Source organism: Calonectris borealis, chromosome 3 (assembly GCF_964195595.1).
Source record: "Calonectris borealis chromosome 3, bCalBor7.hap1.2, whole genome shotgun sequence".
NCBI classification, from domain to species: Eukaryota; Metazoa; Chordata; class Aves; order Procellariiformes; family Procellariidae; genus Calonectris; species Calonectris borealis.
In genome coordinates, this window is record NC_134314.1 from 58022009 (window position 1) to 58034237 (window position 12229).

Genomic DNA, 12229 nt, shown 5'->3' on the forward strand with positions numbered 1-12229 from the left:
AGAAATTGCAAAGCCTATACATGGAAGATACATGGAAAAATGCAAGATCGGGCAAGCTGGGCCCTGTGATCATGCCGGCTTTGACAGGGAACGATAGCATTGTATGCTAGCATGCTATAATTTAAGGTTTTTTCCTGGCATAAAGCTGCTTTCCTAAGGGGCAGCTTTTTCAGCACCAACACATACGATATCTCAAATCCCTTCATTGTCTCAGCATTGGCACACTTTGCTCTAGAATAACCAGTGTTTTATGGACCAGTAGCAGGAGCATTATGTGTACTCCACTCACTGTCTATACCATAGTCTTGAGGGCAGTGAAACGCTATGGTTTGTATATTAGAATTTTTTAATTCTCAAGAAGAAGGGCCCACAGCCTGTTAAGCTCAAAGCTCCATTTCTCCCTTGCTGTAGAGAGAAAAAGCAACCTTAAAACAACACTCAGAGAACATGAAGAAAAGGTTTCTTTTTGCCATATGGCTTGGGCAACTGTAAAAACTAAAAAAGCTGTCAAAACTAACAGCCAGTATCAAAGGAAAGGGGGCAAGCTAGGGAAACCAGCCTTCCCCGCCTGTAGCCGGAGGAAGGAGAATGGGAGGTGTACAGATGTAGTGTACTAGCTCTTTTTCTCAAACAGGAGGCAGTGTGGTCTGCTACAAACAGCTCCAGAGCAGGAACCAGGACGGTGTGTTTCTTTGCCAGCTTCAAAACTCCCTGCTGAGTGTCTTTCTTCAAAGATCTTGTCTTAGTTCTCTTCTCTGGAGAGCTCTGGGTGAAAAGCAGGAGGTAAAGGCTGTGAAAAATAAGCAGCAATATTTAGGTTGTGTTGTAGAGTGTAACCTTCATTATTTCAAGCAGAAACTATAAAGAGGACGTTTATTTGGGAACCTCTCGATGGCCATTACTGGACTTCTCCCCTCCTTGATAGCCTTTAAAGAGCAAAAAATGCTCATCCACACTAGTGAGCCCAGAAATAGTCCATGAGAATAACATGAATTGAAACCCAAATGAGTCTGGTACAACCCAAAATGTGAAACTTCATTGAGAACTATCTAACCACGAACACGTCTAAGAGAAGCTCTTAAGCAGTCCCACAGAGGAGCTAATACCCCATGACATGAACCAGTACAAGACCAATTCCTAATGCAGTTTGCGCTCCATGTGTGAGGAGCTTAACACAGGCAGAGAAATAAATTAACCTCTGTTCTACAGAGGAGACATTTTTCAAGGAGCGTTTAACCAGGGACTGGTCAGGAGCAAAGCCAAACTAGTTTCGTTCTAATTGAATAGATCAGGTTTGGAGCATGCTTTTAGTCTGTAAAATGCGCTCAAAAATTATGAGGAGCATTGCTTCTCACTATTGAAGACTGATTCTCTGTACTATGCTTTGTTTTCTGAAGTTTCCTGGAAAGAGTTTCCTGGAATGTGAGATCATTTCTTCATTTCTCCCATGGGATGGACACGCGCGCACGCACACACACACACACACACACAGATAATAATAAAAAAATGTGTGATGGGTATCTCCTGCAGAAACAAACATGCTGCTCCTGGTGTGCACTTTCATGTGTGCACGTAAAGGAAACAGACCTAAGTAAACAAAGCTGTGTTCACAACAAAAAGTAGAGAGGGCTTGAGAGGGCTTCCTCTCCTAGGTAGTGGCAAGTAGGGAATGGAGATAGCAGCTATGCGGTCCAGCCCCAACATCCAGGAGGTTCACGCTGGTTGCCCATTAATCCCTTTCACGCGTTTTCCCCCTTCCCTAGTGAAACTCCTGGTGCGCACCAGAGAGCTAAATTCTTTCATCTGTCCCGGGCAAGCCCAGATCTGGATGAAGTGCCACCCAGGTGCCCTCAGTGACCGGGGGGGAGCGTGGGGCGGCTGCTGACTGCCCTTCTATTTGTTTTGTTACATCAGCAAGAGTGGACTTTCATGCCTTCGCTCTCTCCCTCTCCCCGGGCTGGATTTTGCTGTGCCTTCAGTTCTTTCCCTCCTCCCCCACCTTCCTCCTCTCCCTCGCAGAGAGCCCCTCCTCCTGGGCTGCCACCCCTCCTTCTCCCCTCCTCTCTCACGGGCAGAGGCTTGAAAACTTGTTAAAAGCTCTCCCAGTGTTCCAAGTTAGAAAAAACTTTTACGAGGTATCAGCACTTTTCTTTCATTAGTGGGGAAGGAAGGATGAAAAATACAAAACAGCAGTAGACTTTTAAACTTTAAATAGACAGGTCTGAGTGCCTGAACGTGCTCTTCCATTTTACTTTAACCCTCCAAAGAAGTATTCTGATCCAGTTTCACTGCTGATCAGCAAGGGTAAGTTGAAAGTTTTCCTTTTTCATCCTTTTGTGTATCACTTTTTCTGAAAACACTTTTTTTTTTCAGCCTACGAATTTGTGTTACTGCGCTGATGGTTGAACTTGTTTAAAAATATACATCTATAAAAGCGTAAGTTCTCTTAAAGTAACAAGTTCAAACTTGTAGGAATTCTTTGCTTTCTTTGGTCATATTTCTATACATTTCTTCAGATATTACACTTTTACAAGTTCTGACCCTGTTCCCCTGAGAGAGAAACTGCGGTGAAGTTGTAACTGCAGGGCTGAGTTGCTGACTTGTTGCGACTGTTTGGGTGAAATCGCTCCTCTGTGTACTTGCCTAAGACGAAATGAGCTCCTTTAAAGAAAAAACCGAGGTGCGCTTCAGTCTCCTCTGTTGTACCGAAATTGCATCAGAAGTTGGTAACAGGGAGCCCTGGTCCTGCGTGCGTCCCCTCTCTGCCCCACACATTTTGCTTTCAAATGGAAATCCTGATTGATGCCTAATAGTTTGTGCAGGGCAAGGTTCTTAATTAGGTGCTTTGTTAAATGCTGCAGCTAGCTACTAAAGTGGTGACTTTCACGTGGTCTTCCTGATAAGTTTTCCCCTTTTCTTTTAAAATAGATGTGATGATAAAATCCAGACGTGGGTTATGGATTTTTAACCTGGTTTGTATATAGTTACTCTGTTTTAGCAACCTCGGTGAGGGATTTTAGAGAAGGAATGTGAGATATCATGATATGCCTTACCACGTTGGCAATGTCTGTGAAAGTCTTGGGTAGATATAAATGAAAGTTGTCTAGGAAGAACTGTGCAAGAATATCCACAATATGTGTCATAATCCCAATATGACACATTCCCTTTTTATTACCTTGAAGGCTTAAATACCGAAATGAGGAGGAAAAAAAATGGTTGAACAGCATCTCTTGGAGAACTAAAAAGCTTTTTACGTTGCAAGACTTGGAGTGATTCCTTATAGCAGTTGTTGCCTGCTGCTTGCCAGTAGTTAAAGAGCCACACGAGGAGGCAGGAAAAAAAAGAGCCTTCAGCTGAAAGACAGACGAAGCGCAGAGTCTATCTTATCGAGTAACGCGTTCTCCGCTCAAACAAGAATATTGTGTGCTTATGTGTGTCCTCACATTTTGCCTTGAGATAACCAGCGAGCCTCATGAAATGGCATATTTCGTCTGAGGAGTTCCTTTTGATTTTTGTATGTGAGATTTATGATGAAAACCCCTGATAATGGGGACAAAAATGGGCTATGGACACCTTGTGCCTGACTTCTATGCGTGTGCGTGTGTGTGTGTGCATAGGGAGCAAGTTGGAGGACTTGCGTGAAGCTTTCATCCTGCCATTTTTAACATCTGGACAGCACACTACGCTGCAGAATTTAAGCCTCTAGTCTTTGGGATGTTTACTGAAGTGTTTCCTTCAGAAACTTCAAAGCCAAACACTGGCACTGACCCATGATACCTAACAAGCATACAAATGGGAGAAGGGTGAGCAGCACTGGGTTCGGGAGAGGGAAGAGAGGGACACAAGGGATTTGATTTGCGACATAAATCTGAATGCTTATACACTCAGGAGCGCAAACAGATTAAACACTGTAAAGTTATCTCAGCTCTCATATTATGCAAGCCCGAAAGATTAATTTTATTTCTCTCTGAAATGAATGTCGGTTTAGGCCAAGGATTCCTGTGGGCATGAGGAAGGTTAGATGACATTAAGCAATGTATCTGTTTCATCAGATACGTTGCTGTCTTTCCCCCGGTCTCTGGTATCTCCTCCCCATGTTACCCACTGAATTATCTCGCATGGGTGCACCTGGTCTGTTGTTTATGCCACACGTACGTTTTAGAAATCCAGATTTCAAAATACGCAAGCAGGAGCATCAGAGAGCGCGAAGCCCCCTCAGGGAATTCAGCATTTCTTCTCTTAATTCCAAAGTGAGTCAGGAGAGGGATGAATCTGGGCAGTAACACACAGGGTAGACCTGGCTTGTACAACCAGAGAATGTCTAAGAAAGTGCTCGCAGTTGCTTTTGCAACTATGCTTTAGAATTAAATTAGGTGGAGCGGGTACAACAGGGGAGAGGCAAAGGCTATGGGGTAGATCCACTAGTGGCTGACCACCAGCAATACTAGCAGACAATGAAAAAGACACACAGTTGTGACACTTTAAATTCTAGTAACTGCAACCATTTAGTGCGTAATCTTTGTCCGGTGGATGAAATGAACTGAAGCTTATCTGCAGACCTACAAATGAACAACACCTTCCCAGGGGAATGTCTGGAAGACATTCGCTGATTTTTGTAAGATCTCAGAAAACTAGCCTTCCCTATTCCAACCCATCCAAACCCCATCAGTTGTACATCTCAGCTGCTTTCTCTGCAGTGCTGGTTGCTTTTGGGAAATACTCAAGCTGACTGATGTTTAAAGTCCAGAATCTTCTCTTTTGTTGGCTATTTATATGTGTTTGAGCGCACATAAAAAGGTAGGAGAGGTTGGAAAACCAAAACTTTGGCCCGTTTCCCAACTGCTTCAGCTGCACAATCCCATTTTAGATCCCACTCTAACCCTTACTGCTCTTCCATCTACTAGCATGTGATCTTCTAACACTGTAGTCAGACCTGGGCATGTTACCACAGCACTGAGTTTGCATTATTCTTCCTGGAAAATATGAACCAGATGACATGATGAATGCCGTCCATAAAAAATAGTTCTAGAATTTCTTAATTGTGGCTTAAAAATCAAATTTCTTATATATGTGGTCATCCAAAACCCATGCAGAGGAATGCTGTCATATCTCCTGCTGCTCTATGGCTTTTTTTCCTATCTTTACCCACACACAGTAGGACCTGGAAGAAATCCATTTTTTAAAGAGTTTAGTAGGCCGGCATTAGTCTGTCTCAGAAAAAGATTATAATCCTGTAAAGTAATAATCAGTAAGAACTCATGAAACACACGTACTCATCATCAGCCATATCCTTAAATTCCTGAAGTACTGACATTGTACCAGTCGATCAGGTCAACCTCTGTTATTCAGTGGACTCATTTAAGGTGTTTGGAAGTGTTAAAAGAAGTTTAAGTCCAGAATGCTGAAGAACTATTTTTAAAGGTTGCCTGCCATCCATTTCAAACTATTTACAAAGCTAGAATACTTAAATAACTGTTTGATACAAAATCTCTTTTTATACCTAGTAAAGACACTGTAATCAGTTAATAAAAATGGTCTTTCAGTGCCCTGAAAGTAAACAAGTAAGATCCGATGAATGAATTTTCTCTACAACAAAACAAAGTACTGTGTTTCATAAAGCGATAGAATCCACTTAAGCAAAGGAATAATATATTTGTGCCACCACAAGGTTATCTGATTAACAGTACAATGTTTTGAATTGATGTGGGGGTTTTTATCACTGGCAAAGGCTAGCCTGTAACTGATCTCTTTAAAAAAAAGTTGCTTTTCAAAACTATGTATGAGTAATTCAAGCATGGAATGTTTCCTCCTGGAGTTTATGTTGCCAGAGGACATAAATGAAACTTAGCAATTTTGCATGCTGAAGCAAATTAAAAAATAGGTAGTAAATTCTCAAAATATTGCAGGTGTGGGATTAAGTAGGTCAAAACTGAAGTAAATCACATTGCGTTAATGGACCAGAGTGGAGTGTAATTAAAAAACAAACAACACATAACTGCCTAGAAATAACACGTCCTCTGTTTTCTTAATCAAACTTTCAATCTGAAATAACATTTAGACAGTAAAAAAATACGTTGAGTCTGAGGGAAGTCTGTTAATGCAGTAGTTTCGAATCCTCAGAAAGCTGACTAATTAAATCAAGAGGCTGTTACTTGAAAAAGGCTCCTTCTGTCCACTTCCACTTCTAGGACATGGAGCAAATAGCTTGCCTTCAAAACAAACTTCACGTGTTGTATAGGTACAGGCTGTTCTCTGTTTCAACAACCCCAGCCTGAGGAGGAGCGTGGTGACATTTCATTCCAGCCTTTCCAGAGACCTCCGCGCCCGTGTGCCCGACTCCTTCCCTGCCACCCCAAGCCCACAGGGACAAACGAGCCTTTCCTGGGAAGGACGAAAGCTGGGGATGGCTGAAGGGATGTGTCAGAGAGAAGGACGCTGTGTTACTCCTCCCAGCGGAGGCTTCCAGATTTAAAAGTCTGAAGCAGGCCTGATCCTTTGATGGGGCTTCATTCATGTGAAGAACTAATTACATGAGGAAGGGTCTGCACGCCGCAGTAGGTAAACTTCAGAGCGAGCTGACTAAGCGGACTGAGGAAGTGGCCCTGGGATATTTTTCCGGGCTTCAAAGATAATTGGCATCTCGGAGCTATCGGAGCGAGTACTTTAAACACTTCTCTCCCATTACTCTCTCGGACTCTTTCCGAGGGCAGGAACGGTGTGTTTTTATTTGGCATCTATTGTTATGGTTGAGTTTGCCAGACTTATAATCTTGTGTTTCCAGTGACTCACTGCTTCTTGAAAGAAAATCTCCTTGGTGCTAAAATTTCCTATTTTATGAATTATCCAAAAAGGGCTTTTTCTATAAATGACCTTCGCTAGGGAATGTATCCATGATGCGATGGGGAGGAAATCATTTGGACATTATCAAAACTATTAATACCAGGAAGGGATTACTCAGCATGCACGGAACAAATAGCTATACCCAGCAGCATCTACTTTAAAAGGGAAACTTCGTGATTATTTTTCCTTTTAAGTGCCCGATTTCACATGCTTGTTCATGTGGGGCAAGATAAAATGTAAGTTTTTATGCAGATAAGATTACCATTCTCCGGCAGATAAAAATCCTATAGTGAACTTTGTTTTTCCCAGGAATCTAGGACACCAAGTAAACCATTTAATTTCTTTTATGTCATCCGGTGTATTTCCAGATACCCCCGAGAAGCTGCCTGTGTCCCAGAAATGCACACTTTAAAACTCAAGTCGAGAGAGACAATTTAAACTCGCAGCGTTCAACACTTGGAATGCAAACTGCACGCCAGGAGTTGCCTTAAAAACAGAAAGAGCTCATTTACCTTTTTTCCTTGCTAAATCTTTCTTCCTTTCAAAACAAAGTGAAGGAATTGAAATACAAAAAGATGCAAATACAAAGCTGAAACTACAATAAATTAAGCAAGCCACACATAAACAGGAAACCAGTTCCTCCAATATGGTAACGTGAGCTTAGCTGTGCTTCATGTAGTTACTATTTTTGGTTCCTTCATAAAAGTATAGGTAACCAATACTAACTTTGATCTTTGTGCTGCCAATACTAATGCATAAACTTTATTTAGATAGCAGGTTTTTTTCTGAAATCGAGTATAGTTGGTATCGAGTATAAAGTTGGCATCATTACGAACTATACTTTTAAATGTATTACACACAATGTAGTGTTATGCAAGAGCTCAGTTTAATGCTGCTGTAGGAAAAATAGCACACATTTTGCAATGATAAAATTTTAGGTGTCCGACCCTAACATTAACTTAGTAAAACCTTTTGTATTTAGGTTATACTGTGGTTTGCTTTCTTATTCTCTTAAAGAGTGAACATAAAAATTACCGTGAACGATCCACACTGAAAGAGAGAAATCCTTCATTTATTCCTAGCATATTCAGGCAGTGCCACTACGTCCTCCCACACCCTGCTTCAGCGGTGTGTCAGAGCTGTCTGCTACCTGAGGCAGGTGTAGATCGTTGAACTGAGGCTGCCGCCCAGGAAGCTGAGCCAACCACAGTGGCAGCTGAGGGTTGTCATGGGTTTCTTGAAAACCGGAGTGAAATTAGGAACCTCTTTTTAAATTGTGCTCCGAAACATTAGATGTTACTTTCTCTTTTCAGTTTCCCTGACTTCCCACTCCGCCTGCAGACTAACTAAAACTGGTTTCTCTCCAGATCGTGTAAACTGGTTTCTCTCCAGATCGTGTAAAACACATGAATTAAAACAAAGCTGACACCACTGCTCTATTAGCATTGATCTGTGATTCAGTGTATCAAAGGTATTAAAGCTCTGTCTTAACCATCACTATTTTTTTTTTCCTTGTGTCCTTCTTTAGCCAGCATCCTGTGAAGATGGGTGATTGGAGTGCCTTGGGAAAACTTCTTGACAAGGTTCAAGCCTATTCCACCGCAGGAGGGAAAGTGTGGCTGTCTGTCCTCTTTATTTTCCGAATCTTGCTATTGGGGACAGCAGTCGAATCTGCTTGGGGAGATGAACAGTCTGCTTTCCGGTGCAACACTCAACAGCCTGGTTGCGAGAACGTCTGCTATGACAAGTCCTTCCCCATCTCCCATGTACGCTTCTGGGTTCTGCAGATCATATTTGTGTCTGTACCTACTCTTTTGTACCTGGCGCACGTGTTCTACGTAATGAGGAAAGAAGAGAAGCTGAACAAAAGAGAAGAGGAGCTCAAGGTGGTCCAAAACGATGGTGTGAATGTGGATATGCACCTCAAGCAAATAGAAATTAAGAAATTCAAGTACGGGATCGAAGAGCATGGCAAAGTGAAGATGCGTGGGGGGCTGCTCCGTACTTACATCATCAGCATCCTGTTTAAATCGGTCTTCGAGGTGGCTTTCTTGCTGATACAGTGGTACATTTATGGGTTTAGCCTGAATGCCATCTACACCTGCGAGCGAGATCCATGCCCGCACAGAGTGGACTGTTTCCTCTCCCGTCCAACTGAGAAAACCATCTTCATCCTCTTCATGCTGGTCGTGTCCTTGGTGTCTCTTGCCTTGAACATCATCGAGCTTTTCTACGTGTTCTTCAAGGGTGTCAAGGATCGTGTGAAAGGGAAAACCGACCCCTACTCCCACAGCGGTGCCATAAGCCCTTCCAAGGACTGTGGCTCCCCCAAATATGCTTATTACAATGGCTGCTCCTCACCGACCGCCCCCTTGTCTCCCATGTCTCCCCCGGGGTACAAGCTCGTTACCGGAGACAGGAACAATTCCTCCTGTCGTAACTACAATAAGCAAGCTAGCGAGCAAAACTGGGCCAACTACAGCGCGGAGCAGAACAGAATGGGGCAGGCTGGCAGCACCATCTCCAACTCGCACGCCCAGCCCTTCGACTTCTCCGATGAGCACCAGAATACTAAAAAACTGGCGTCGGGACACGAGCTGCAACCCCTCACCATTGTGGACCAGAGGCCTCCCAGCAGAGCCAGCAGCCGAGCCAGCAGCAGGCCTCGACCTGACGACCTGGAGATCTAAGCTTCTAGCTGCAGTACTTGCTCAACTATGAAACGACGTGCATTGGAAGATGCAGTCAGTGCTGATCTTGTTCCAGTGGAGGTGGTACTTAACAGTCTCAAGCAGGAGATTTTAACAATCATAAAAACAAACAAACAAGCAAACAAACTTTTAAAATACTTGCTGTTTTTTTGGGGGGATGTGGGGTTGGTGTGGGGTGGTACAGTACACATTGGTATTTAATGTAGCTGGTTTAAAGAATTTAAATACTAAAAAAAAAAGAAAAAAAGGAAAAAGGTAGTCAGTACTAAGGTAGGGGGTTGTTTTTCTAGGAAGGCTGTAAATATCTGAGTGTATGTGTATGTGTGTACTATCGTGTTTGTTTCTAAAGAATCTTCTGTAATACTAAAACCCAATAATAACTGAGCTCACATTTGTCAGGGTGAAGTGCTGCCTGAAGATGAAAACATTTTTCCTATTCAACAAGCAAAAAAGTCCAGGAGTGCCTCTGATCATTTCCCTGTCAAGAACATTCCATTCTTAGAAAGTGCACTTTGAAGGTAAACTTTCCTACGTGGTCCTCCAGGTTGTCGAAAGGCTCCTGTGAGGACAATCTACAGCCTTTGAATCATTCAACCTAAATTTCAGACGTGGCCCAACAAGAAATACTTCGGTCACCTGTTTTTCCAGCCCTTCACACAGGTAGATTTTGTGATGTGCGTAAGTGGGATGGCTCCACACTCGTAGAATGGGCAACCACACTCTCTTGCCCACAGCGATACTCGTGTCCTGCTGCTCACGTACAGTCTAATTAGCATCATATAAACCCCAGTTTGCTGCCACTTGCAGATTTAAGCATTAAGGCAGGCGAGCAGCTGCCTTTAGTGAATTCTATCACACCTTTAAGTTTATTAAGGGTGTCCGTATGTGTGTGGATGTGGAGGTAAAGGTATACACAAAACACCCTCAGAAACATATGTCCAGAAATAAACGCACACAGATTACTTGCAGTTGACACTTCCTCATGGATATTGTGAAGATGTGGGCCACTATGGTGTTTACATTCTCTGATTCCTTCAATGCAAGTAAAGCACATGTCATTATATTTTTTTAATTCTATAGAATATTTTCCATGTATCCTAAATGGATGCTTTTTTAAAAATAAAAAATAAAAAGGGCCTAATCCTGGATGTCTTGCTCTGGAAAATCTCTCTTTTAAGTCAGTGGGAGTTTTGCCTGAACGAAGGCTACAGGATCAAGCCCAAGATGTAGCGAACCATGTTCTTGCTGGCATGAATGATTTTCTTTTGTAGAAGTTAGGGGTGGAAAAGACCCATTAGGTCATCTAGCCAATCTCCCTGATAGGTAATAACGATGCTTGAATGATAGAAGATGTAGTACTGTAAGCAAGCTTTAGTCTTTTATGTGAGAAACTTAGAAGAAATGCTTTGTGCTGGATTAATAATAAAATATGCCTACATGACTTTTGCAGTAACTGGTATTTTTCTTGTTCTAAATACTCACATTTACTGAACTGTAATGTCCACTCCGAGTTTGACAGTTAGGTCTTTCTAGATGGCTCTAGCAACTTTAGTGTTTACACTTAGATTTTGTTTGAAATGCAAGTGAAGTTGAAAGGATTTTTAAAGAGTACAATTCTAGCTAATTTATTTGAAATATATGCTAAAGAAATGTACCAGTTTCTTCAAATGCATAGCATCTTAGCTGAACACAGATTGACCAAGGAAATACATAGCTTGGTTTCATTTTGCAGCAACACAGATAAATTGTTTCATTTAATACATTATATTAATTTGTTTGACATTCCATGTTAAACTACTGTTGTGTTCAACTTCATTGCATGTATGCAACCATAGTCCGTCGGATCGTGTTGTCTGGAGAACATTAGTCAATAAAGTTTTAATTTAGTATAAATATATTTTCTAATTGTCCTTTACTGTTTTATATGTCCATATATCTTTTGTTTCAATCTTATAATGCAAACTCCTTCCTTCCCTCTTCATTTTTCCCCAGTCACTCTGCATTTCAGCAGTATTCTTGATTTAATCCATCTGGATTTACTTTGAACTGAAATTTCACAGGACCAGATTCAGATACCCTCACAACACTGGAAAAACAAGCATCGTTTGTGCCACTCTTGGAACAAAGTCATACTCTGCATGAACTACTGTAATTCAAATCTTGCCATGAGCCTCAGATAATATATATTTATTTGCAAACTATTATAACAAAGATAGTAGTAAGATACTGTCATATAATTTTTCAAGCAGTTTTTATATACGGCCTAGATTCAACATTATGAAATCATTGCCTCTAGTTTACATTCCCCCGTGTAATAAGTCGGCTTGACTGAGAGTCAGTTTCAATTTCTGGAATGAAATCCTCATTCCTTCAGAGTCAATGGGAGAAAGGTACTGATTTTGATAAGGCTGGGATTTCACGTACTGTCTACTGCTTTACCATTTAGGTCCCTATCACTAATGAAGACATACAGTGCTTGCCTTTCCAGCATTGGACTCTAAAGGAAAGATGGTTCAACTCCTTTTTTACTTGAAAAATCAAAATCTAATGGTCATGCAGTTGTCACACAGCTTTCTACTTTCAAATTTGCTTGTCATTTTAAGTCCAAATTCTTCCCCCTCCTATTAGTAAAGAAGGGAAAAAATAAGCAGGACAGCGGTAGTGAATTTACAGCTCTG

At 41.8% G+C, this 12229-nt stretch overlaps 1 protein-coding gene across 2 annotated transcripts; it reads left to right on the top strand.

The window, feature by feature from the left end:
- The first annotated feature begins 2068 nt into the window (after positions 1 to 2068).
- GJA1 (gap junction protein alpha 1) lies at positions 2069 to 11444 on the top strand. 2 transcript variants are annotated; one of them, XM_075145745.1, is made up of 2 exons: positions 2069 to 2304; positions 8369 to 11444. In XM_075145745.1, the coding sequence occupies exon 2, from the start codon at positions 8385 to 8387 to the stop codon at positions 9528 to 9530; it is 1146 nt and encodes a 381-aa protein (XP_075001846.1). In that variant the 5' UTR covers positions 2069 to 2304; positions 8369 to 8384; the 3' UTR covers positions 9531 to 11444. The 2 variants fall into 2 exon arrangements, with proteins under 2 accessions (XP_075001846.1, XP_075001847.1); XM_075145746.1 differs by lacking the exon at positions 2069 to 2304 and adding an exon at positions 6363 to 6558.
- The last annotated feature ends 785 nt before the right edge of the window (positions 11445 to 12229 follow it).

Excerpts from the sequence above, each read along its gene's own strand:
- GJA1 (XM_075145745.1), top strand. The coding sequence starts at position 8,385 with ATGGGTGATTGGAGTGCCTTGGGAAAACTTCTTGACAAGGTTCAAGCC.